This window comes from Pseudogymnoascus destructans, assembly GCF_001641265.1.
Source record: "Pseudogymnoascus destructans isolate 20631-21 unplaced genomic scaffold scaffold_16, whole genome shotgun sequence".
Taxonomy (NCBI): domain Eukaryota; kingdom Fungi; phylum Ascomycota; class Leotiomycetes; order Thelebolales; family Thelebolaceae; genus Pseudogymnoascus; species Pseudogymnoascus destructans.
The window spans coordinates 58,771-82,468 of record NW_020167535.1 but is presented as its reverse complement, the minus strand read 5'-3'; the positions used below and the strand labels follow the sequence as shown (position 1 = coordinate 82,468).

The 23,698-nt window shown below is 51.0% G+C and overlaps 10 protein-coding genes across 10 annotated transcripts; 6 read left to right on the top strand and 4 right to left on the bottom strand.

Moving 5' to 3' along the window:
- Nucleotides 1–144: 144 nt before the first annotated feature.
- On the bottom strand, nucleotides 145–1,866 carry SLC1 (1-acylglycerol-3-phosphate O-acyltransferase). Its single transcript, XM_024469405.1, has 2 exons — nucleotides 1,018–1,866; nucleotides 145–963 (listed from the first exon to the last, which is right to left on the bottom strand). Exons 1-2 carry the CDS (start codon nucleotides 1,733–1,735, stop codon nucleotides 755–757), a joined length of 927 nt encoding a protein of 308 aa, XP_024322292.1. The 5' UTR covers nucleotides 1,736–1,866; the 3' UTR covers nucleotides 145–754.
- Nucleotides 1,867–2,043: 177 nt separating this feature from the next.
- On the bottom strand, nucleotides 2,044–5,667 carry ATG20 (Autophagy- protein 20). The gene is made up of 5 exons (XM_024469403.1): nucleotides 5,450–5,667; nucleotides 5,086–5,348; nucleotides 4,773–5,039; nucleotides 3,559–4,722; nucleotides 2,044–3,460 (listed from the first exon to the last, which is right to left on the bottom strand). The coding sequence occupies exons 1-5, from the start codon at nucleotides 5,547–5,549 to the stop codon at nucleotides 3,365–3,367; spliced, it is 1,890 nt and encodes a 629-aa protein (XP_024322456.1). The 5' UTR covers nucleotides 5,550–5,667; the 3' UTR covers nucleotides 2,044–3,364.
- VC83_05790 (uncharacterized protein) lies at nucleotides 2,151–2,972 on the top strand (the record flags this gene model as incomplete). The annotated part of the gene is made up of 1 exon (XM_024469404.1): nucleotides 2,151–2,972. The coding sequence occupies one exon, from the start codon at nucleotides 2,151–2,153 to the stop codon at nucleotides 2,970–2,972; it is 822 nt and encodes a 273-aa protein (XP_024322291.1).
- A 275-nt stretch (nucleotides 5,668–5,942) lies between the features above and the next one.
- On the bottom strand, nucleotides 5,943–7,445 carry VC83_05788 (uncharacterized protein). Its single transcript, XM_024469402.1, has 4 exons — nucleotides 7,159–7,445; nucleotides 7,074–7,092; nucleotides 6,892–6,996; nucleotides 5,943–6,838 (listed from the first exon to the last, which is right to left on the bottom strand). Exons 1-4 carry the CDS (start codon nucleotides 7,355–7,357, stop codon nucleotides 5,989–5,991), a joined length of 1,173 nt encoding a protein of 390 aa, XP_024322457.1. The 5' UTR covers nucleotides 7,358–7,445; the 3' UTR covers nucleotides 5,943–5,988.
- A 129-nt stretch (nucleotides 7,446–7,574) lies between these two features.
- VC83_05787 (uncharacterized protein) lies at nucleotides 7,575–8,908 on the top strand. Its single transcript, XM_024469401.1, has 2 exons — nucleotides 7,575–7,657; nucleotides 7,716–8,908. The coding sequence occupies exons 1-2, from the start codon at nucleotides 7,648–7,650 to the stop codon at nucleotides 8,783–8,785; spliced, it is 1,080 nt and encodes a 359-aa protein (XP_024322454.1). The 5' UTR covers nucleotides 7,575–7,647; the 3' UTR covers nucleotides 8,786–8,908.
- A 214-nt stretch (nucleotides 8,909–9,122) lies between these two features.
- On the top strand, nucleotides 9,123–11,059 carry VC83_05786 (uncharacterized protein). The gene is made up of 2 exons (XM_024469400.1): nucleotides 9,123–9,370; nucleotides 9,447–11,059. Exons 1-2 carry the CDS (start codon nucleotides 9,344–9,346, stop codon nucleotides 10,947–10,949), a joined length of 1,530 nt encoding a protein of 509 aa, XP_024322455.1. The 5' UTR covers nucleotides 9,123–9,343; the 3' UTR covers nucleotides 10,950–11,059.
- A 604-nt stretch (nucleotides 11,060–11,663) lies between these two features.
- On the top strand, nucleotides 11,664–13,872 carry VC83_05785 (uncharacterized protein; the record flags this gene model as incomplete). The annotated part of the gene is made up of 1 exon (XM_024469399.1): nucleotides 11,664–13,872. Exon 1 carries the CDS (start codon nucleotides 11,893–11,895, stop codon nucleotides 13,870–13,872), a length of 1,980 nt encoding a protein of 659 aa, XP_024322453.1. The 5' UTR covers nucleotides 11,664–11,892.
- A 5,289-nt stretch (nucleotides 13,873–19,161) lies between these two features.
- Nucleotides 19,162–22,410, bottom strand: PAC1_2 (protein with putative role during mitosis). Its single transcript, XM_024469397.1, has 3 exons — nucleotides 22,063–22,410; nucleotides 21,825–21,993; nucleotides 19,162–21,762 (listed from the first exon to the last, which is right to left on the bottom strand). Exons 1-3 carry the CDS (start codon nucleotides 22,098–22,100, stop codon nucleotides 20,557–20,559), a joined length of 1,413 nt encoding a protein of 470 aa, XP_024322451.1. The 5' UTR covers nucleotides 22,101–22,410; the 3' UTR covers nucleotides 19,162–20,556.
- VC83_05784 (uncharacterized protein) lies at nucleotides 19,238–20,068 on the top strand (the record flags this gene model as incomplete). The annotated part of the gene is made up of 2 exons (XM_024469398.1): nucleotides 19,238–19,304; nucleotides 19,869–20,068. The coding sequence occupies 2 exons, from the start codon at nucleotides 19,238–19,240 to the stop codon at nucleotides 20,066–20,068; spliced, it is 267 nt and encodes an 88-aa protein (XP_024322261.1).
- Nucleotides 22,411–23,226: 816 nt separating the features above from the next.
- VC83_05782 (uncharacterized protein) lies at nucleotides 23,227–23,606 on the top strand (the record flags this gene model as incomplete). The annotated part of the gene is made up of 2 exons (XM_024469396.1): nucleotides 23,227–23,315; nucleotides 23,366–23,606. 2 exons carry the CDS (start codon nucleotides 23,227–23,229, stop codon nucleotides 23,604–23,606), a joined length of 330 nt encoding a protein of 109 aa, XP_024322452.1.
- Nucleotides 23,607–23,698: the final 92 nt, after the last annotated feature.

Sequence of the window (23,698 nt, the reverse complement as noted above, 5' to 3'; positions counted from 1 at the left end):
AAGGTGACAACAAGAACGAAATGCAACAACAGGAATGAAAAGTGACAACAGGACCGAAGGCGACAACAAGAACAATACGAGAATAAGAATAGACGGCTCCTTTGGCACAGGATACTTCGCCTGAACGCTTTCTCCAGATAGCCTTCCGGTGCTGACGCTCCTAATCCGTTTTTTTCATTGACTTGAACTGGGATAACTGACATCTCGCTCTCGAGTCCGTCTTGGATCGATTTTAATTCTTCAACTAACTGCTTTACAACTATCTATGTAGTCTCAGACTACGTCATTCTAGTGATATAATTTTTACTGTATTGTCTCACGGGTGAGAAGGACGTTGTCGTGCACTTCGTAGTTGTAGGAAGTATTGCAAAACGGAGGTTGAGAAATTGCAATGCCACGTAGAGGGACCATGATATCGGCTGACTAGACACACATTCCCCTGAAATAAGCCTCGGAAACCATAGTCGCGGCGGGTTGCTGAATAAGTACTTGGTTTTAGTAAACTGTGATCTAACCTATACTCCGCTCGCCTCAACCTGCTTGGGGTATCGTTGCCATGATGCACCTCTATGGTAGTCCCAGCCACATCCCCAATCGCCCCCCTTGGTCTATGTTCCTGGCCATCTAAGCTCCCTGCCGCATCTCCCCTCTTCCCACTGTATCTCGACCCCAGGTAGTGGCGTCCCGACGTATGCTTGCGCCAATCCTCTTAATAATTCGTCATTGTATAGTTAAACATGAATCGTATCGTCTATCATGACAGAGCCGACGTCGTCGCCTCAACACCGCTCGCTTTCACAACGCCCACCTTTGATAGTCCGAGATTTGGCTCGATATGGACTGGCTTTCCACGTTGCTTGGCGGTCAACTCAGCCATTGTTGTGATCATCGTGTTCCGAGTATTGATAACCAGCTCGTCCACATCCTCAGATGTGAGGTTCTTCGTCTCGATAGGCTTGAGCACTGGGGAAAAGTCAGTATAAATTCCAACCTAGGGAGTGGGGGTTATTTTCTCACCCTTGACGCGTAGGTTGCCACCATTGAATCGGTACTTCTTCACAAAGAGCACATCGGAGTAGTTGGCGACGACAACCGGTACGATGGGTACTCCGGCCTGCACAGCCAAGTGGAAGGCGCCCTTCTTGAAAGGCAGCAGCCCAGGCTCCTCGGCATAACTCCTGGTACCCTCGGGGAACATCCACACGCTCTGGTTCTTGCGCTTCATCTCGTCGGCAGCGCCTTGCATAGCACCTCTGGCGCTCTTCGAGTTTCTGCGGTCAATGAAGACCGTCCCCGACAGGGCCATAAACCAGCCTAGGACAGGAATACGCTTCAGGCTGGCCTTGGCAGTCACGGAGCAGTGGGTGGGGAAGACGGCGCCGAGCATGAGGATGTCAAGCTCGGTCTGGTGGGGACCGATGAAGACAGCGGGGCGGACGGTGTTCAGGTAGTTCTCGGGGTCCTCAATGATAACGTTTATGCCGGCCCCGTATTTCATCACGAACTCAAAGGCCCGTCCGGCGGCATATTGGGCAGAGTGTTGGAGCCCGAACGGCCGGGCGATGAGAGAGACTGTGACACCGTATATGGCGCACGCGACGAGAGCAAGGTATGACACGAGGATGCGCGCTACGAAGCCGGCTTGGGGGAGCACCAGAGACAGCGCGAAGAAGAACATGGCGAGGGCGGCGGTGAAGAGGAAGGTATACAAGATCCAGACAAGTATGGCGTGCATGTTGGGTGGTAGTTTCTATGTGGAAGTTGGGGTGCAAGAGTGGGTTCTTGTCGTTATTGTTGATAACCCTCCCGGGACGCAAGACAGAGAAGCATATGGAGAAAAGAGAAAGCGGGACGTGGAGTTCTTAGAGGTCGTCACCATTTTCAAGATTTCCAGCATTTTGGTGGGACCTGGTCATTAGGCCTGTGAGATGCGACCTTCCATGTGACCCTCTGATTGGTACGTACTGCGGAACCCTGCATTTGGCAACAATTTAGTGCCAACGACGGGATAGGAACGCCGAGGAGAAACAATTATCCGACCCCCCCAGCCGATCCCCCATAAAGCTTATTTACCATGAGTTAAAAATCTTCGATCTTTCAACCGCATCACTCTCAACAATTGCTACTATTAACCTCACTCATCTCTAATAATGGGTTCCCTCGGCACCTCAAACACCTTCACGGTCGGCGTGCTCGCCCTCCAAGGCGCCTTCAGCGAACACACCCAACTCTTGCGCTCAGCAGCCCAATTTCACCCCGCAACCCAGTTCACCTTCCTCGAGGTCCGCACCGCCGCACAACTCGCAAGCTGCGACGCCCTCGTCATCCCCGGCGGCGAATCCACCACCATATCCCTCATAGCCGAGCGCTGCAACCTCCTCGAGCCCCTCCGCGACTTTGTCAAAGTCCAGCGCAAGCCGACGTGGGGCACATGCGCGGGGCTTATCCTGCTGGCTGAGTCGGCCAACCGCACCAAGGCTGGCGGACAGGAGCTAATTGGCGGTCTGGATGTTCGTGTCAACCGCAATCACTTTGGGAGACAGACAGAGTCCTTCCAGGCCGATCTAGATCTCAAATTCCTGGGGGCTGAGGGAGGCATGGCCGACCCGTTCCGCGCAATCTTCATCCGCGCGCCAATTGTTGAGACCCTACTGAAGGACTCTGACGGAGCACAGGAGGGCGAGGCACAGAAGCCGGAGACTGTTATTGCGCCATCAAAGGATGTCGCTGAAGGAATTGACCCTTCAATCAAGCAACAGCCGGTAGAGATACTGGGTACAGTGCAAGGGCGCTCCGCAGCTGCCAAACATCAAGATGGCGCGACGGACAATGAAGCGGGCGACATTGTTGCAGTGCGACAGGGGAATGTGTTTGGAACTAGCTTCCACCCGGAGCTAACAGGTGATGCCAGAATCCATGCCTGGTGGCTAGGGGAGGCAGTGAGAACCCTGGAGGGCAGGAAGTCTTTTTGAGTCTCGGCCACATGGACTGAGCACTATCTTGGATAAGGTGGTGGATTAATTGGCATATTACACTGCAACATAGCAAAGCGGCGGGCTTGTGCATGATAGTACTGCCTCCTGAATGAAAATGACGATGGGAATGGGCATTGGCGAAACTGGGGACTTATGGCGTTATACAGCAGCCCCACCAGCGAATTCAGGACATGCGATTTTCAGCCAATGGAAGCCACGACGGATACGGTTTAGAAATATGTTTTGATTCAGCGCTCGATTTCAAACGCCTACGACAACCCCATATTAATATGAGGATCTTGTTTGTGCAAACCCAACGCAACGTGTTCTGCAACACGTCGCATATTACCTGGCTCTCAAAGAACCATCATCACATATCCCCAATCTTGTCACGACTCGTCAATCTTGAGGATCTCAACCTTAGCATCCTCCCACGTCTCCTTGTTCTTCTTTGCCCACTCGATCTGCGACTTGGCGTATGCGAGCTAGGAGAGGAGTTAGCAAGATATTTGGTATAGGGACACAGTATATAGACATAGACCGGCACATAGTAATGATGGGCATAGAAAATGCAAACCCTTACCATGTACCTCCTCAAATCATCCTCCTTCTCACCCTGGAACCTCCTCAGATCCTTCAGCACACCCGCACTTGCATCGGTGACATCCTTAGCGACAGCCACCTGCCCCTGCTCGAGGTTTCCAATGGCTTCACGCGTCTTCCCGATGTTGTCGCGCCGTGACTTCTCCGGGTCTACATCTGCAAGCCCATGCACAGCGTGGCTGATACGCCCAAAGATTTTATTGGTGATAAAGTTCCCACTGCTGCTCTTCTTGTGCGACAAGGCGTTGCGGTGGTCTTCTGGTATGCCTTGCTGTGCGCTGGGCGCGGTACCATCATGGGTAGGTGGGAAGTCGGAGTCGATGCTTTCTGTTTCTTCTGAGTGAGTGTCTCTTCTGCTTGGAGCTTCTCGGCCCGATGAAGTAGACCGGCGTATGCCCTCTGAGCGCCCGCCGTTGCTCAGGTACTGCTCAATGCGCTGTGCTTCCGCCTCGCTGCGTTCGAGCGAGTCTAAAGTTGCGCGTTTCTTGGCGAGCTCGTCAATCACCATTTCTTGCTGGACTCGCTTCATCACCCTATATTTGAGGACGCTGCGGACAACACCTGCGAATTGCGCGGACTCGCGCATGGGCTCGGCGAAGGTAGCGCCTACTGAGTTAACGAGCTCTTCCGTGGCCATGTACGAATCGTCCACCGCTCGACCAACTCGTTCGATCGCTGCAGAAAGGGACGCAGACGGTTCTGGCAGCGACAAGGCGTTAAGTCTGGCGCCCAGTTCTGCAAAGTCTGAAGACAATTGGCCGAGATGCGTCAGTGTCCTTTTGTTTACTTTCTCCATTGAACCCATTAGAAGGACCTCTAGTTCTTTGGAAGAAGCCTCAAAGTTCACAAAGTAGCCATCTAGGTCTTGCTCGGTCATATTTTTTGTGTCAGGAGGGAATCGACCGAATACTTGCGGACCTGGCGTAGAATGCGCCGCAGCAGATGGGCTAGCATTGAAATCCGATGGCTGGCTGAGCATGCCCTGAGAATTGGTATTATAATATCCGGCGGCCTTGAGTTTTGCGGATGCAGGCGGTCGTGGCAAGTAAGCGTGAGCGGGGGTAGGATTTGCGGGGTCGAGTGGTGGTGCATTCAGAGTGGATTTTGGAATTGACGCAATGGGATGAGTGTGAAGAACTTCGCTCTGCAAATAATCAGCATTCCGTAGCCCTCAATAATGGCAAATATACGAACCCAGCTCGAATTAGGATCCAAAAACCTCCACCAAACCCCGTCATTGCGGACGTCTTCCATGCGACGGCAGCGGTTCAGGAACACCGCCAGCATCCGCTTCCGATAATCGATCATTTGCTGGTCCTGCTTCGCCTTTGTGGGGTTTGCAGCATAGTCTGCCATTGTATGCTTTTCTGGAATTGGGGGGATTATCAGAGTCGGGTGTAACCTGGCGAGCGCATCTCTCAAAGATGCGAATTCGGAGTATCGCCTGCGAACTTCCAAATCCTGTGCTTGTCAGCAAAGAGCCTCAATGTGTGAACACGCTACTAACGCCTGTCCTGATGGTATATGCAATATACTTCGTGCCGTCCGCGCCTTTCCCAGCTTCCGTGATCAGGATGGGTAGATTGGGGTTCTCGTATAGAAGCTGCTCTACGCGGCTGTCATAACCGCCCGGTTTTGGCCCCGGTCGTGAATTTCCTAACGCTTCAGAGGCATAATCTTCCTCGCTGTCACTTTCATTTACAAAGCCTGCCGATTGAGCGAAGTCCGGAGGGTCGGCAAAGGCATCGGCTGAATCGGAGGTGTTATGGGCTACAACGTGCCAATCAGTATCGCTATCGTCATAGTCTCCAAGAAATACAGAGTACATAGTTCTGTAATGAATGATATAGTGAAGGAGTGAAAGAGCTCACCTTGCTCCGTTGTGATTTGGTTCGCAGAGGAAGACGTCCCAGAGTCTCGCCGCTCAAAGCTCGTCCCATAGGGATTGTTGTCTTCGTCGTTCCACATCATGCAAGCACCCTCTAAGACACTGAGTGTGAGGCGGGTATCGTTAACAATGACTCAGTGCCGCTGTAAATGCGAGATGTGCCGTCGTCGTTGTTCGTTGTTTGACGGCGCTGTATGTTCCTTCCAACCTTGGTGTCCATCATCTATGGGCTTATGACGACGCTTTGGTGGGCGGGCGGAGCTATGGTCGGGTTAACGATTATCCGCTAGGAACAGGGGCCCAGCCAGTAAGAGTGGATAGCGATCAAACCTCACGCCCCTTCACTTAGAACAACAAGCTTATAGTTGATCTATTGGCATGTAGGTACCCGATTATGCAGCGGTAACAGCTCTTTGGTGCATATCTCAGTTTAGAACCCTGTTTGTATCTTGTCAACGAATTGATGACTATAGGTTTGGTATAAGTGATTATTTATGGTACGAATGTTTGTACAGTCTATTGCTAGGTATCTTTGATCCAGCTATTATCCTTCATGTGGCCTTCTCTGGCTCCGCTCTTTCCTTCTTCTATCCACGTTTCCACCAATCCATTCTTGGGATCCTCTTCATCATATCCCAGCGAGTTCCTCAACTTCACGACTTCATTTCGCATCCGTTGAGTTGCCTCTAGCCGCAATGCAACAGCTTCTGCATTATACTTCAGACCCTCTGTCAGCACTCCCATCTCCATCGTGGTATCTTCTCCTTTCTTCTTCAACGCATCCCTCTGCATCTCGACGAGGGCCTTCCACTTGCGCCTTAAGTCGCCAAATACCTTCTCTCCATCAACGCTATCGCCGAATACCACTGTAATCTTCTTCCCGGTTCTGGGAATGAAGCGCGGGAACGTCCTGCTCTCATGCATCACATGCTGGGTGCCGTCTATGAAGATTGGAATGATATCTGGTAGAGGTTCAGACTCAAGTATCATCCGAGACACGCCCCACTTGAAGTATCGCATAGCCAGTACCGGGTGCTGGTGTATGCGGCCTTCCGGGAAGATGTGAACCCAGCTGTGCTTCCGCGAGTCATAAGCTGATGGGGCTGGGAACACATCCGTTCCATTGGTAGAATAGGTAATTGGATAAACCAGCGAGTTGGATGAGAAAGGATCGATGACGTCCGGCGATTTTGGGGAGGCCGACGGCGACGACCGCGGGGAACTTAGGGCTTGCTCTGGGGTTAAAAATGGCTGCGCAGATAGCAGGCGGATGGCTTGCGTAATAGTGGGCTGAAACAAGCCGCCGAATTCAGAGTGGGCGGTGCGGTGAGTAGGCAGAGTCTGACCGAGCGAGAAGAATGTCGAAAGGGCTCTGTGGGATTTTGTCAGAAACAAACTTCTCAGATGATTACAATCAAGACTCACTTGTTCTTAAAGCATATATCGTAGCTCCCAAGTGACCATCTCTGGAGGGATGGGTTGAACAGTATGTTATAAGGCAGAAAGCCCCACATTAAAGGGTCATCCATACTGTTCTCACATTGTTAGCCACCGAAATACTCAAAATTTGAACTGCCAGTTTTGGTTGCTTGCAGTAAATTACTTACACGCTGACATGATTGGAAACTATCCGGTTCTCTGATTAGCGACCAGCAATACCCCCGGGGGGGTCGTCACACCAAAGACCCTTACCAGTAAGAAGTCCCCTAGTCCTAGCCCCTACATCTCGCCTCTCTTCCAAAACCTTGAGAAACCTATCCAAGCCAACAACTTGAGAGTCATTGAGCCCATATAGGAAAGTCCGACAAAAGGCCCCGACCACTCCGATGGTCACCGATGATCCAATCCGCCAAGGTAATGACGGCTGGTTTGGAGGAGTAAGGGACGACATGGCGTGATACCCAGCGTCGGCTGAGCTTCTTAGATAACTAAATGAACGATCATCATCTATCGTATGAAGCAAAGGAAATAGTAAGGCGCAACTGCTATGTGTGAGAAATAGGTACGAGGTGTTTATACATAATCTGTGCACCGGCGAGCGGAATATTAGTTAATCCGATGGCCCAAAGTTTTGGATACCGACAAGGATGTGATCGCATCTACGGAGACATCTCCAGAACGTCGTCTATTTGCGAGCCAGGTATCATTCACGGCTAATATCGTAACCATATATACGCCGAAATGTCACACAGTAAGCCGAACTCCCCTCCTTATAAGTGCAACTATCCAGCAATCTAACACGTAAAAAGGCAAGCGCAACACCGCGCGCAGCGTCTTCACGTCTTACGAGCGCGACCTCGCGAAGTCAGCATGGTCGAACAATTCCGCCCGCCTATCTCGCGATTCCTTTCTCCCATTCGCATCATGCAGTCTCTGTCTGATGCCGGCGCAATCACCGGTGTCCTGCTCCCATGGCCACATCTTCTGTCGCGAATGCGCCCTGTCAAATATCCTGGCCCAGAAGAAGGAAATCAAGAGGATGGAGAAGGTGGCGGAGCGGGAGCTAGCGGAGGCACAGGATGTTGCACTGAAGGATGATGAAGAAGCGAAGAAGAGGGCTGTGGTGGAGTTTGAGAGAGTGCAGATGGGGTTACAGGCTAAGGTTGGCCCGGGGCGGAGCATTATTGGGAGGCAGAGCGGCAAGGTCGTGGTACAGGAGGATGTGGTGGGAGGCAAGCGTGGGGAGAAGCGGAAATTCGAGTTGGATGAGGATGAGTTGCTGCGGATTGCGAAGGACGACAGGACGAAGGCGCGAAAGTCGATTGATGATGAGAAGGCGTCGAAGATAACTCTACCGTCATTTTGGGTACCGTCTATTACTCCGTCCTCCAACACAAACAATACACTACACGACATAAAGAAGAAGGCGAAATCATCGCCCGTATGCCCGTCATCCCAGGCCGATAAGCCGCACTTTTACTCGCTACACACGCTCATAACTGTCTCGTTCACCGACGAGAAGAGCTCAGATAAGAAGACTACGCAGCGGATATGCCCCGCCTGCAAGAAGGCGTTGAGCAACAGCTCCAAAGCAATGTTGGCGAAGCCTTGCGGGCACGTAATATGCACGAGTTGCACAGAGAAGTTTATGAGTGCGGGGAAGGGGGATCCACATGGGCCAGAGGCAGAGGCGAATAAGATACGCTGTTTTGTCTGTGAAGCTGATCTGACGGAAGTGAAACCGAAAGAGTGGAAGACACAGAAACCGGAGAAGGACAAGATTACGCCTGGGTTGGTGAAGGTCAAGAGCGAGGGAACGGGGTTTGCGAGCGGAGGCATGAATAAAGTTGAGAGGCTGGGAGTTGCATTCCAATGCTGATACGATAGATGATAGATACTTGTAGAGATACCCCATCAGATTACGGAGTAAAGAGAGGTTTAATCCTGTACTGTTCGCCATGAAACTGTATATGATAACAGTTCTCTAAGTGGTACTCGTGGGGCGCTGTACATGACAACAGTAATTACAGCAACTTCAATTCAAGTAAAGGCGTTCAATTACTCGGGGCTACAATTAGTAAGTCAGCTACTAGGAAATGGAACTGAAGAGATAGGTTCTATGTGTTTAAATTGCTGATATTAATCCTGAGCGGCGAGTACAACCGCGTTCACATGAAGTGCTATGCACGGGCCATAAAGTGATACCTTGGAAACACACAGGGATCATCGCAGCTTGGTATGACGTATGGCCAGAACGAGAACGTCAGAACTCCATCATTGCATTTAAATCCTCCCTTTCGGATTCGATTCAACAGACTCTACGTTGTATGAAAGTTAACAGTTGAATCGTATCGGTGATAATCATCTGAATTTCCACATTTTTGATAATCTACCCCTATTCCTGCATTGGCCTCCAAGCACTTCGCCAGACTCCAAGATGGCGCACATCTACAATAGCCAATTGGTATGCAACTCATTGTTTCAGCGCGTTTAGGTGTCACAGAAATCGTGAATGACGGGAGCTAACAGTCTACTCATAGGATGCCTACTCCATCTACCATATCGAGAAAGAAGACCCCAACTCCCTTTTCCACCAGCAGCATCATCACCACCATGGATCTCCCTCCAACGCCCTCCCCGCACTCGGCCACGCTATCTCTGGTTCAACAGGAACGGCCATCTCGAACCTCGTCACCTACCCCCTCGACCTAATAATTAAGCGTCTTCAAGTCCAGCGCATCCAGCAATCCACCGACTCCTCCTCCGAAGACACCTACGACGGCATCCTCGACGCCGCCGAAAAGATATACGCGCGCGATGGCTTCGCCGGTTTCTTCGCCGGCGCAATCCCAGACACCGCCAAGAGCATCGCAGACTCGTTTCTTTTCTTCCTCTTCTACAACTACATACGCTCACACCGCCTCGACGCACACAGAAGTCACAAACTAAGCACCCTCGACGAACTCGCCGTCGGCGTCGCGGCCGGCGCCCTGAGCAAGCTATTCACCACACCCCTATCCAACATCGCAACCCGCGCCCAGACCTCCCGCAGTGCAACTTCGGTGCAGGATATCGCGGATCGCATCCTCAAGGAGAAGGGCATCCAAGGCTTCTGGGGTGGGTACTCCGCCAGTCTGGTGCTGACGCTCAACCCCTCCCTCACATTCTTCTTCTTCGAGTCGCTGAAACGCCTACTGCCACGCTCCAACCGCGATGATCCAGGGGCGCGCCTGACGTTCCTCCCCGCTGCGCTCTCCAAGGCCGCCGCATCAAGTATCACATACCCCTTCTCACTCGCCAAGTCGCGCTCACAAGTCTCCCCCGCACCAGCAGGTAACAAGTCCCGCGTCGAACTGAAGGAGGAGGCGAAATCTGATCTCCACAACGCTACGCACTCTACCAAAGCCGCCAAGGCAGGACGGAAGGACCACAAGCGCGCTGCTGGCTCGACGGTCTTCAGCACCGTGGCGCGAATCTACCGCGATGAGGGGCTGGAGGCGCTCTACGTTGGACTCGGGGGGGAGGTGCTCAAGGGCTTCTTCAGCCATGGGATTACGATGCTTGTGAAGGAGCAGGTTCACGGGTGGGTCATCAAGTTATACTTTGCCCTTATGAGCGCGTATCGCAAGGTCGGGCTAGGAGAAGTAAAGAAGACGGACGCGTATGAGCGCGCGGCGGAGCAGGCGAAGAAGTTAGCGAAGAAGAAGGACGCGTATCAGCGCGCGGCGGAGAAGGTGAGGGGGTCGAAGACGGTAAGGGAGACGGCGCAGCCGCTGCTGGATGGGGCGGTGGGGGTGGGGGTGGGGGTGGGGGTGGGGAAGAAGGTGGGGGTGGGGGTGGGGAAGAAGGTGGAGGGCGCGAAGTCGGTGGTTGCTGCGAAGGCGCATAGTGTGCTTGACCAGGCGGTGAGGGGGACGAAGGAGCAGGTTAGTGGGGAGCGGGTTGGGAGTGAGCGGGTTGGGAGTGAGCGGGTTGGGAGGCGCGCGTTTAGACAAGATGTAGATTCGAAAGCAGCGGTAGAGTCGGAAAAGACGAGAAGGTAGAAGGAAGCAAAGAGGTTGTTAGATAAGGTGGAGAGTATGCGAGAGTTAGATATGTTTTAAGGAAAAGAAAGTTGGGGGTATTGAAGGGGAGTAGTCGAGAGAAAGGGGGTATGGGATAGGGGGATATGATGTATGTATGTACTGTACGGATAGTTTCACGCAATCACGAAACATAAAAACCGAGTTGCTGTTTAAAACGGCATTGAAGGTTGTCGTCCAATCGCCCAGAAGGGCATCCCGCCTCACTACGAAGAAAGCTGCGTCGATCCCGGCTCCCAGGCCCTCTGGGATTCGTGAGGCGGACGAAGAGCGAGCGAGGATTATACAGAGCAGGTAAGTTACAGTTGTTCGTGTGTGAGGTAGAGGTCCAGATGAAAGTGGAGTTTTGATACTACCTACGTCACTCGTACGATGTTGACGGGGCTGTAGTGGACTCGACGGAGACCCCGAGCGGGATTTATTGATGAATCTAGCAGAAATAGAAAGCTGCAAATCACTCAATTGTGATTAGACTGTTATATTAATCGTAATACACCGACCGTATCATAGCCATATCGTAGCCATATCAGCAGTATTATACCAGTTCGGCGTCTGCACTCTAATCTTTGGCCCCGTCATCCCTCCATCAACCCCACACACGCGCAACTCCAAAACCACACCAACTTCTCCGCAACTTACCTCCGCAACTTACCTCCGCAACTTACCTCCGCAACTTACCTCCGCAACTTACCTCCGCAAACTCCTCCACTTCTCCAACCCCTTCGATCGTCGCCACCCTCCTCCATCTCAACACACTGCACAGCCTCACGCCTCATACAAAAACCCACCCTCTACCTCCCAGGCTCCCGCCGCGTCAGCTCCGGCATGACTCAACACCGCTGAACAGCACCGTACGCACCTCGACCTCACCTCACGCCCCCCGCCCCCCGCCCCCCACCAGGCCATGGACGAAGCCTCCACCCTCATTGCTTCCCTGCACTCCAAACTGCGCGAGCTGGACCACAAAGTCCTGCTTTACCGCCGCGTCATGGCCGCCGAGTTCACCAAGCACTCCGACGCCCTCTTGCGCGACGTCGCCCCCGATGTCGCCGCCTCCGTCACCGCCGCAGTGGCAGAGGGCATGGGCGCCTACCCTTCGCTCGTCGACACTGTAGCCGCCACAGCGACGCCGGAGGACTCAGGGACACCCCCTTCCACGAACCCAGCGGGCGAAATTGCACGGGAAGTAGGACGGCTGAAGGAGCAGGGCAAGTTGACGCCGCCACCGCCGATAGATGTAGCTGGTGCGGCGGATACAGATGTGCCGCGGAGTCCGCACGCGAGGGAAGCCGAGTTTTTGGGCGTTTTTACACAGGGATACCTGCCGTTGCTGGATAGCTCTGATAAGCACGAGCGGCGGGATGGGACGCCTGTGCTGAAGGCGACACAGGACGCGGAGGCGGATAGGAAGGCAGAGCTGGTGGCGACGAATCTGTCGGTGTCGTATTCGCCGCCATCAAGGAAACCAAAGCCGCGGCGGCGTAACACGGATGATTCGGGCTCGATGTCTGATCCTGAGAATCCAGTGCGAAGGAGCGCGCTGAGAAGGAGCTCGATCTCGGGGAAGGTGAATGGACTGCGCAGAGTTAGGTTTGAGTTTGCGGGCAAGGAGTTCCCGACGACTTCGAGCCCGAGTATGGCCGAGACGAAGATGATGCCTTCAGCGCTAGATGCGATGTCGAACGAGGCCGATGAGGGAGGGGAAGAACAGGTGGAGATAGAGCAGGTGGAGGATGTGCATGAGGAGACTGCGTCGCGGCGGATCTCGAGCTCGCAGGCACTGAGGATGCTATCTCGTGGCCCGGTCGAGGATGATGGCACGAAGTGGGATGAGGTGCGCGCCCCAGCTGATGGGTCTGCGTCTGTGTCTATCGACGATGCGGCTGCGGCGTTGTCAGATGAGGAGGATTTCATCAGCATTGCCCCGCGGCGGATGTCGCCGCAGTCCCCCAATGGAGCATCGCCGATTGCCATTCCGGGGCCCGTGTCGCCATCGACGTCGCCGCATGCCTCGCAACTGCACGAGGACGTGTCTAAGGTGTCTATGGCCGAGGCGAAGGAAGAGGGGCACATACTCTCTGAGATGACGCCGTTGGCGCCTATGCACTCAACCAGGGGCGTCAGGACAAATAATACCACCTCCCCGGCAATGCCAATCGACATATCCGGCGCCAACCCCTCCAACACCCTCACCTCTCCCTCCCCGACCAAACTCCCCACACCCATCACTACACAACCCACAAGACAACCTCTCGGTACCCCCACGACCCTGGCAACCGCAGCCGCCCCACCTTCCCCAACGTCCATACCACACCCCGACTCCGACTCCGACTACGAAGACGACTTCTTCGCCTTCGACGACGCCCCGCCCTCAACACGCACCCGCCGCGCCAAACCCCCCCGCGCCCAATCCCCAAACTCGACTTCGAGCTCGAGTTCCACCCCCGCCTCGCCCGAGCCTCCTGTTCCCGTCGCGCTATCTGCCTACGCCAAGTCACCCGCGCAGGCGATCATATCACGCGCGCCTTCCGCACCTGAGTCAGGTGATGGGGATGCAGATGCTGGCAGAGGTGCAGGTGCAGGCGCGGATATTCCGTACGCCCCAGCAATCGGTAGTTCCCTCCGCAACTCCTATCACCCTTTCGCGGAACCGATAGTGAGTCCCGCGGTGCATGAGGCGGCGCGGCGGATGGGGGAGGTGAGTTCGTTTGTGGGGAGCTTGAGGGATGGGATGATGAGTGAGGGGGCTAGGGGGGCGTCGTGGGGGGGTTCGGCGGGGGGGTGGGTTGACGGTGGGGGGGCGAGGAGTTTTAGTGAGAGGTTGGCTATGGAGGACTGGGCGGAGGGGAGGGGAAGGGGGGGGAGTAGGGGGGCGTGGGTTTAGTGGGCGGTTGAATTGGGTGAGTGGCGTTGGGGTTTGGTGATTTTTGGGGGGATGTTATGGTTGCTGAATTGAATTGGGGGGGTTTTGGTACGGTATTATAATATACATATGGGGAATTGGCTGTATATGAGATAGATCAGGTACGGGGATACTTAATAACAATGGCACTATCTGTATCAGAATATCTATTAATTATAATTTTAGTCAAGAGAACACCGAGTTGATGTAAAATGTGCCACTCGCACTTGTAGTCACAACCGAGTTTTAGGGTTAGCAATTCGAATATAAACTTGAATACTAATCGTCGATGTTCGCACCGACCACCCTCCAGGTGGTCGGCGAAAGCAAGTTGCACACCGCCAGATAGTATTAGACCACTTTAGCAGCGGTTGCAACTTGGATTGCAACTCAACTCCGCCAAGCCAACTAGGCGCAATTCCTATACAGTATTAGCTAAAATATTCAAGTTTATAGTAACCGTATGAGGCAATATAAACTTTTGGCGATCCTGTCCGCTGTCTGTGACAATCACCCGTTGTCTGTGACAACAGACCTGCTGTCTGTGACAATCACCCGCTGTCTGTGACAATCACCTGCTGTCTATGACAATCAATGGCAGACCCCGACGAAGATCTAGTTGTTCTAGCTATTGTTGTCGCCGCCTGGCATATTTCCTACCATCGTTGGCGCCGTCAAATACAACAACGTCTTCCATATAAGTACGAATATATTCCTAGCCCATGGAGTCTAGCGTTAATGCCTCCTAGGCGTGCCCGCCGCCTCCTACGCTTTAATGTTAAGGAGGTTCGACGTCTTATGCCGCTCCTCCACCTCTACAGGATCTCTTTCGACATCGGTTATCACCTGACCTAGAAACAGCCCTCGCCGTCGTCCTTGCACATCTATCTTTTCCTAGCCGGTAGGACGCTCTTTCAGATATATTTGGTCGGAGTCCATCCTAGCTGTCTACTATATTTAATGATATAGTAGTATTCTTAGCTGGCAAGTTTGCAGCCCTCTTGCAGTGGCACCTACAATTGACATACTGCCGGATGGAAGAGATGGCGGCTGCTGTTGAGGAAGCTGGAGGAGGAAAGGGGATCTAGGGATTTGTAGACGGCACCTTTCGAGGCTTTTGCCAGCCTGTTGGACAAGATGCACAGCGCCAGGTATATTCTGGGCATAAACGTTCTCACGGCTTAAACTGGCAAGCTGTTGTAACACCTGATGGACTTGTCTCATCACTATTAGGACCATTTGCTAGCCTAACAAACGACTAGGCGATGTGGAAAGTCTCTGGCTGTGAGGATGCTGTCTGACAGGTTATGGCCAGCTCGCCTAGATCGCTAATGTTACGATGGTCATAGAGGTCATGGTGCCAGTCCAGGAAAAGTAATCTAGATTGAATCTAAAGAGAGAAGAAGAAGAAGAAGGAAGGAAGGTAACATACAGTTGTCTGCTTAGCGGTTGTAACCTTGTGGCTAAGGCTACACCCGTAATCCCCATAACAACTGTAATAACCGTAATAACCGTAACAACCGTAACAACCATAACAACCGTAACAACCATAACAACCATAACAACCATAACAACCATAACAACCATAACAACCATAACAAACTGTGACAAGCTGTGAGCTGTAATCGTAACAGCTAATGCTTTATGTTTATGGAGACCCAGCTTACTCCTGTACCCAGTGTTGCCAATAGTGTCATACTGACATTCATTGCACTCAGTTTGCTATCAAACTCAAGAGCAAACTTAGAAATCTCCTCCTCAAACCTACAAATCACTATACATATTTTGGCTTATCACACCAACAACAAGAGCAATACTACTCAACGATTGCTACAACCCTCTATGATACATTACACGTCATCGCCCCTTAGTTACTGGGTCGATATTACCACATAGCATATCTCTACAACCCTCTATGATTCATTACATGACATCACTCATACTACCACATGACATATCTCTACCAACTAGAGGCCTAGGAGCATGAACGATAGCTCTAAAAGCTCCTACGAACCTCTATGATTCATTACATGTCATCGCTCTTTAGTTACCCACAAGATTGGTTAAGTTATGACATAATTTGTCTATGACATAATTTGTCTATAGGGGTACTCTGACCTTGGACCTCCTTTTACTTCCTATAGGCTACGAACCTAAGAGATGGTTCTATGGGATTCTCTTACATTGACTACAGTTACCAAGCCTGGTAAGTCATGGAAAGTCTTGGAAAATGAGAGAACTACACTCCTTTAGCATAAATAGGATTGCCTTTCCTTAAGAAAGGGCAAGCAGACAATACAGTAAATCGACTATCACATACTTCCACGTCTTTTCCAAGCTTCCAAGCATTGATCTTGTTACTCCTTGTTTCTGAAAAGTCAGTGAGGTGCTAACCTCTGACTTATCCCTGAGTTCTCAGACTCAACATTTGTTACAACTTGTCTAAACCACTTCACTAGATCATACACCTGATTGCTGCATTGTGGAATAGTCTAAGCTATGACCCTTTGGCTCTGTTTCCTAAGACAGTGTGTTGTCTTAGTAAAATCATCCCTTCCTTGGGTGGCTAGATTCTCACATCTGGTGCACCCACCATTACAGCTTACTCCAACCTTGAGCTCGTTGTAAAAAAATAGGTAGCACATTTCCATGTCGCCGAGCTGTGCAGCTACCCGCAACGGTTCTTGCTGCTCGTCTTGAGAACGGCCATTCTCATTGGCAGCGCCTTCCAATAGTAGTACAACCATCCGATCTTCCCTCGCTAGCCAGGTCGCCAGCTCCAAAATCCTCTGCATCTATATCTATGTACACCCCGCCACTGGAGTTGGTGCGCCAGGAGTTGGTGCGCCAGGAGTCGCTGGCAACCCAGAAACAAACCATTGAGTGCTCTACTGCCCAATCTCCCAAAATGAATCGCTACACATCGACCAAAGTCCCTCCAGCCCAACCTCTCAATCGTGCCCATCATAACCAAAAAACATTATCTGTACTTGAACAATGCGGTCAAGTCGCTCCAGCTTGTTACATCCAACTTGACGGTCTAGCAATTTATGGACCGCATCGTGGCCAATAAGTATGACAAATATCAGTTCAGCGCTGGCGGCCAGGGCTGCAGATATTGGGTCTATAACGTTATCAAGCTACTTGAGACTGAAGCCACACACATCCCTACGATCAGAGGTGTAAGGATGCCTTCTCGTCTCTCACTCTAAGGAGCAGACTCTGAGTAGCTGCGTGTAATGGTGGGTGCACCAGATATGAGAATCTAGCCACCCAAGGAAGGGATGAATTTACTAAGACAACACACTGTCTTAGGAAACAGAGCCAAAGGGTCGTAGCTTAGACTATCCACAACGCAGCAATCAGGTGTATGATGTGGTGAAGTGGTTTAGACAAGTTGCAACAAATGTTGAGTTTGAGAACTCAGGGGTAAGTCAGAGGTTAGCACCTCACTGACTTTACAAAAACAGAGAATAACAAGATCAATGCTTGGAAGCTTGTAAAAGACGTGGAAGTATGTGATAGTCGATTTACTGTATTGCCTGCTTGCCCTTTCTTAAGGAAAGGGCAATCCTATTTATGCCAAAGGAGTGTAGTTCTCTCATTTTTGTAATGGTGGGTGCACCAGATATGAGAATCTAGCCACCCAAGGAAGGGATGACTTTACTAAGACAACACACTGTCTTAGGAAACAGAGCCAAAGGGTTGTAGCTTAGACTATTCCACAACGCAGCAATCAGGTGTATGATGTGGTGAAGTGGTTTAGACAAGTTGCAACAAATGTTGAGTCTGAGAACTCAGGGGTAAGTCAGAGGTTAGCACCTCACTGACTTTTCAAAAAACAGAGAATAACAAGATCAATGCTTGGAAGCTTGGAAAAGACGTAGAAGTATGTGCTAGTCGATTTTCTGTATTGCCTGCTTGCCGTTTCTTAAGGAAAGGGCAATCCTATTTATGCCAAAGGAGTGTAGTTCTCTCATTTTCCATGACTTTCCATGACTAACCAGGCTTGGTAAATGTATTAGAAATCAAGTGCGACCCACAACTAGCTTGCTAATCATGTAGTGAACGTAAGAGAATCCCATAGAACCATCTCTTGGGTTCCTAGCCTATAAGAAGTGAAAAGGAGGTCCAAGGTCAGAGTACCTATAGACAAATTATGTCATAACTTAACCAATCTTGTGGGTAACTAAGGAGCGATGACGTGTAATGAATCATAGAGGGTTGTAGAAGCTTCTAGAGCTATCGTTCATGTTCCTAGGCCTCTAGTTGGTAGAGATATGCCATGTGGTAGTATTGGCCCACCCCCTTAAGGAGGAGATTTTCTTAATAACTTGTTCAATGAGTGTCCAAATGATATGCCGTGATGTATGTAGCATAAACAGATGTAGTAGAAGAGTTTGCAGCAATCGTTGAGTAGTATTGCTTCTGTTGTTGGTGTGATAAGCCAAGATATGTATGGTGACTTGTAGGTTTGAGGAGGAGATTTCTAAGTTTGCTCTTGAGTTTGATAGCAAACTGAGTGCAACGAATGTCAGTATGACAATTTTCCATGACTTTCCATGACTAACCAGGCTTGGTAAATGTATTAGAAATCAAGTGCGACCCACAACTAGCTTGCTAATTATGTAGTGAACGTAAGAGAATCCCATAGAACCATCTCTTGGGTTCCTAGCCTATAGGAAGTGAAAAGGAGGTCCAAGGTCAGAGTACCTATAGACAAATTATGTCATAACTTAACCAATCTTGTGGGTAACTAAGGAGCGATGACGTGTAATGAATCATAGAGGGTTGTAGAAGCTTCTAGAGCTATCGTTCATGTTCCTAGGCCTCTAGTTGGTAGAGATATGCCATGTGGTAGTATTGGCCCACCCCCTTAAGGAGGAGATTTTCTTAATAACTTGTTCAATGAGTGTCCAAATGATATGCCGTGATGTATGTAGCATAAACAGATGTAGTAGAAGAGTTTGCAGCAATCGTTGAGTAGTATTGCTTCTGTTGTTGGTGTGATAAGCCAAGATATGTATGGTGACTTGTAGGTTTGAGCAGGAGATTTCTAAGTTTGCTCTTGAGTTTGATAGCAAACTGAGTGCAACGAATGTCAGTATGACACTGCGGGTCACGTATGATCATTTGGGCGGGCTAACCGAGTCGGATGGGTTTCAGGTACTAGAGGGAAATGACTCACGAGGTTCCCCCTGGTCACGTGTGATCATTTGAGCGGGCTAACCAAGTCGGATGGGTTTCGGGTACTTAAGGGAATTGACTCACGGGGTTCCCCCCTTCATCTTTTTTGTATCCTTCATAGTAGACCTATAGGATAGCATCCGTTTAGGTGACCGCAGCTATGAAAGCGCTCGGAACTGTCTGCGCAGCTGGAGGTATCCCTGCGTCAGCTGCGGAGCAGACACCGGGTAACCAAAGGAACGTTCTATGCCCTGTAGTTATTGTAAAACTGAGTGGCTGTCACATATTGTAATGAGGTGGATCGGGTCAGAGACGGAATGCTTGCAAGTTGGGTAGCTACTGTGTATAACTTCAGATCCTGCACTGTAGCTAGAAAGCAAACAAGCCTGTTCCGACCAAAGCCTCGCATCACAACAGTCGTATCCATTCATTGTCAGATGGATGTTGTCAGATGGTGTCATGTATGGAGTGTTCTGATGTGGGTAAAGAAGCCAGTCCCGGCGGCTAAATTTCATGCTTTAACCACACTGTCTTCATTGGAGAGTCCATTCACACGCCTCAGTGATCAGGAGGCCCATCTAACTGGACGACTCTGCCCTACGTCATATGACCACATTCGTTGCCACAGCGCCTCCATATCTCCAAGCGCGAACTGATCGACGAGGGCTGCCTGCAAACAAATCCCACAACCACGAACTCAACCTAGAACTCAACCTATGTGCTAGGCAATACTCAAAGTAGGTTTCTCAGCTCGCTTTTGTATGCCCATACACCTTACTAATTCCACGCAGAAGAGCCCCTAATTATCAAAGATGACAGCGACGATGAAAGCGACGACGAAGCTGAGGCTGGAGTTGCCTCTAGCGATGTCCAGCCTCAGCTTCTTGCCAGCATTGAGGACCACGACGCGAGCGAGTGTGGCCCATTGAGTTGGCTAATTTACGCTATTAATTTCGTGGATGTATGCCTTCCGCTGCGGTGGAATGGATGAGAGGGCGACTCGTCGTATCAGTGGAGCATTATGTTGCTGCTGAAAGGCAGCGCTGCTGGCGTGAGTGAAATTGGCACCCTCTGATTCCCTCTTCCGCCGTCGGAATAAACTGGTGACCGTGTATAACCTGTGAATTCGCCCCAGGCGAAGGGCGATATTCTGAAGTGTACGGGTATCTTATTGTATATACAATACCCCTGGACAAGCAAAGAGGTACAAAATGCTGTTGCGCACTTCTCGCCTCTATGCTCCTTCTAACGATAGTCGCCACGTGAAAGCATCCCCCGTCATAAACGATGGTGCAATCTTTGTCGAGCGCTAGTGGGTTTTTGCCATCCTCGACCAGTGCCGTTACTTCTGTATTTCTCCCAGAAGCCATCCAACTTTCAGCTTCTCGGATGCTCCCCAAACCACCACTCAAGACAAAAAGGTATTTGGAGATACAGTCACGTAAATAAACACAGGTTGATTGAGCGTCTCTTGCCACCTCAATTTGCAAAAATTCTCAGCTTCGAATCCACCCCCCCAGTGGCGACAACGCAGCGGATCTGAACGTCGGGGATAACCGCTTCAGTACCGTTGCTCTTCGTGGTCTGATTGCTTTCACCATTCTGCACATCTGCTGCGCCGCCGTAAGACGCATGTACACTTTTGACAATTCCCGGAGCCCATTTTAGACAGGTGACGAAGCGTTCATGGGCATCGACAAGGGCCTTGACGCACTTTCCTTCTTGACTCAAGTCCCAGCACCGAAGAGACTTGTCATCCGATACAGAAAAGAGATATTTGCCGCTGGGGTGAAAAACGAGCGCCCGCACCCAGTTGTCATGGCCAACTAGAGTCTTGAGACAAGTTCCACGAGCGTCCCAGAGTTTGATAGTCTTGTCTCGCGACCCAGTCGCCATAAACTCTGCCATGCTGTTTGCAGGTGGGGGCTTCTTCAATCCGGCCAAGGGTGCAAGATACTGGTATGAAGCGGGCGGAGCAAGTGCACAGCATTCATTGTAATGCTCATGACCGACCATAACCAGCTTGCTTTCTGGATTCAGTGCGGAGATATCCCATAACCTAACACTCATGTCATCCCCTGTTGAGAGGAGGAAACGTCCGTCGGCCGAAGAGAAAACGTCTCGTACCCAGCCAGTGTGGCCTTGCAGAGTCATCATACAATATCCTGTGGTGACGTCCCATACCTTCAGCGTTTTGTCTCGGCTTGCGCTGACAAGTAAGTTCCCAGATGATGGCGCGCCGATAGCCCCAGAAGGTATGAAACGGATGGCGCTAACGCTGTGATCATGACCTGGCAAAGTGCGAATGTTTTTGTAGTCATCTGCTGGATCCCATAACTTGATTGTCAGGTCAGAGCTGCAGGATGCCAGAAGGATTCCACCTCTTGGGCCGCCATAGTCAACATCAAGCACTGCTCTTGTGTGGCCTTTGATTGTCTTTTCCAGCTCACCCAATTCCCAGTCCCATATTTTGATTGTATAATCGTCGGATCCTGAGGCAATAGAGGAGAACACTGGATGAAAAGCGACGCAATTTATGGTATCTCGATGTGATTCTAAACAATGCCGAGGAGGTGCTTTAGGTAGCCAAGAACTGGGGTCCTGATTTCGCAGAGGGAGAGAGGTAGGTGTGGCGTTGTCAACTTCGAACTGCAATGCTGTATTTCGTGTCTCGAGGTCCATTATCTGTGAGAGTCATCGTTAGACATCGCGGTGACAGGAGTGTGCAAAATCTACAGTAAACATGCCTTTTTCTGTAGCCGAACAATGCCTGTCCATTTTTTCTGAAGCAAAGTCTCATATTTCTTCGCTGTAGCTGAATCGAAGACATCTTCTCCAAGGCTCAGTTCCGCTCTAAGCGCAGCAGCAGCGTTCGGTAAGTTATTCGCCGAGAGATAAGCTATGATCGACTTGTGTCTGAGAATATAAGAGTCAGCTTGAATTGGGACACATCGCGGACTCTCATCCACCAGGGCATTGACTTACAGCTCTTCAGACTGCCGATTCGCCAATATAGGGCTCATGCTTGGGATATTGTGGCATTCAAGTCGGCCACGCGTGACCCGACCGCGTTCGTCGCTGTAGTATGGAGAGGGACGGAAATGTCGATCCAGAACGCAGATAAGCTGTAGAAGGGGAGCTAATTCGTCGTGACCAACTTTTCGCTTCGCTCAAGGTTGGAGTAAGCAATGTGAACGCGCCCGAAGCGAGAGGAAGCAATGTGCGCTCCGTCGTAACATGCGTCTGTTCACCACCACTCCATAATGAAACTTCTACCATAGCTACACATGCTATTTTATATAGTAAATCTATGATTCATTTAATGGAAGGGACTCCTCTATCAAATGCCTGTGAATGGCTAGCAGAGAACCCCTCTGAAACTGCAACTACTGCTAGTCGGATTTTTAAGGTTCCTACATCAACTATACGCTCACGCATCCACCGCCAATGTCACGAGTAGCCTCACGTGAAGGACCTTTCACGTGCGCTATAGTGCCAAGGCGGAGGGGTTCGGAGGGCCTCTGAACCCCGCACGAGAACATATTTAGTAGGAACACGGCCCTTAATCGGAAGGGCAGCGTTCAGTCTTCGTATCAATAGAGAGCTTGACTACGTAACTATCTACAACCTGACTTCCCACTGCCCTGTTCAGCCAAGGCTCTTTTACATTCTGAACGCTCCACCATTCCTGTAAGGACACAGGGCACCCAGCTCACAGTAATAGCATATGAGAGTGCGAGTCGGAGGCTAAACGGATGCTATCCTATAGGTCTACTACGAAGGATACAAAAAAGATGAAGGGGGAACCCCGTTGAGTCTGTTTCCTTAACTCCCGAAACGGGCCCGACTCGGTTATCCCAACCCTAGCCCTGAACCTTCCACCGCAACAGGTCTGCATTGGCCCTGAACCTTCCACCGCAACAGGTCTGCATCGGCCCTGAACCCTATACACTTACCGTCCCCCACTATAGTGTAACTCGCTATATGATCCTCTACTGGTTCGAAACCCCACCGAGTCGGATTCCATGCTTGTAGTGACCGTAACAGTTCTGAGACAGGTTCTTCGAGTATCTAGGTATGGAGGCATCTTTACAATTCCTACGATTGGGAAGAACAGCCCAGAGGGGGAAGTCAAGTAAGCGGAAAACCATGCCGCCACGTCAGACCCGTAGGGAAGCGGCTGCGAGCCTTGAGCATGAGCGTAGCGGAGTGGCTGCACTTGAGAACGCACCTGAGGAGTCAGGGGCATCAAGCCCCTTATCCCAGGCTCACAGCTCCCTTGGAGTAGAAGCCCAGCTTGCTACGGCCCTCGCCTCGAAGCTGAGTTACAGCGAGAACTTGAGCTGAGAGAGGCGGGCGAGCGAATCCGTCGACTACAGGAACGCCTAGAGCGTGTAGGACAAGAGGAGGCTTCTCCCCACACTCTTAGGTCGGACGAACGAAGCGTTATGACTACTGTAAGCTCTACTTCGCATGCTGGGGTACCACGAAGCCTAAGGTCGAGGGCGATCCCTGAATACCGAGTGTAATGGTGGGTGCACCAGATGTGAGAATCTAGCCACCCAAGCAAGGGATGATTTTACTAAGACAACACAGTGTCTTAGGAAACAGAGCCAAAGGA

Coding starts and splice junctions, on each gene's coding strand:
- SLC1 (XM_024469405.1), bottom strand. CDS start 1,735: ATGCACGCCATACTTGTCTGGATCTTGTATACCTTCCTCTTCACCGCC. Junction 964..1,017: donor TGGCAACCTACGCGTCAAGG/GTGAGAAAATAA, acceptor ACTTTTCCCCAG/TGCTCAAGCCTATCGAGACG.
- ATG20 (XM_024469403.1), bottom strand. CDS start 5,549: ATGATGTGGAACGACGAAGACAACAATCCCTATGGGACGAGCTTTGAG. Junction 5,349..5,449: donor CCAAATCACAACGGAGCAAG/GTGAGCTCTTTC, acceptor GGCACGTTGTAG/CCCATAACACCTCCGATTCA. Junction 3,461..3,558: donor ATGATTTGAGGAGGTACATG/GTAAGGGTTTGC, acceptor CTCCTCTCCTAG/CTCGCATACGCCAAGTCGCA.
- VC83_05788 (XM_024469402.1), bottom strand. CDS start 7,357: ATGTCGTCCCTTACTCCTCCAAACCAGCCGTCATTACCTTGGCGGATT. Junction 6,839..6,891: donor GATATATGCTTTAAGAACAA/GTGAGTCTTGAT, acceptor AAAATCCCACAG/AGCCCTTTCGACATTCTTCT.
- VC83_05786 (XM_024469400.1), top strand. CDS start 9,344: ATGGCGCACATCTACAATAGCCAATTG. Junction 9,371..9,446: donor ACATCTACAATAGCCAATTG/GTATGCAACTCA, acceptor GTCTACTCATAG/GATGCCTACTCCATCTACCA.
- PAC1_2 (XM_024469397.1), bottom strand. CDS start 22,100: ATGAGCCCTATATTGGCGAATCGGCAGTCTGAAGAGCT. Junction 21,994..22,062: donor AATCGGCAGTCTGAAGAGCT/GTAAGTCAATGC, acceptor TTATATTCTCAG/ACACAAGTCGATCATAGCTT. Junction 21,763..21,824: donor TTGTTCGGCTACAGAAAAAG/GCATGTTTACTG, acceptor TGACTCTCACAG/ATAATGGACCTCGAGACACG.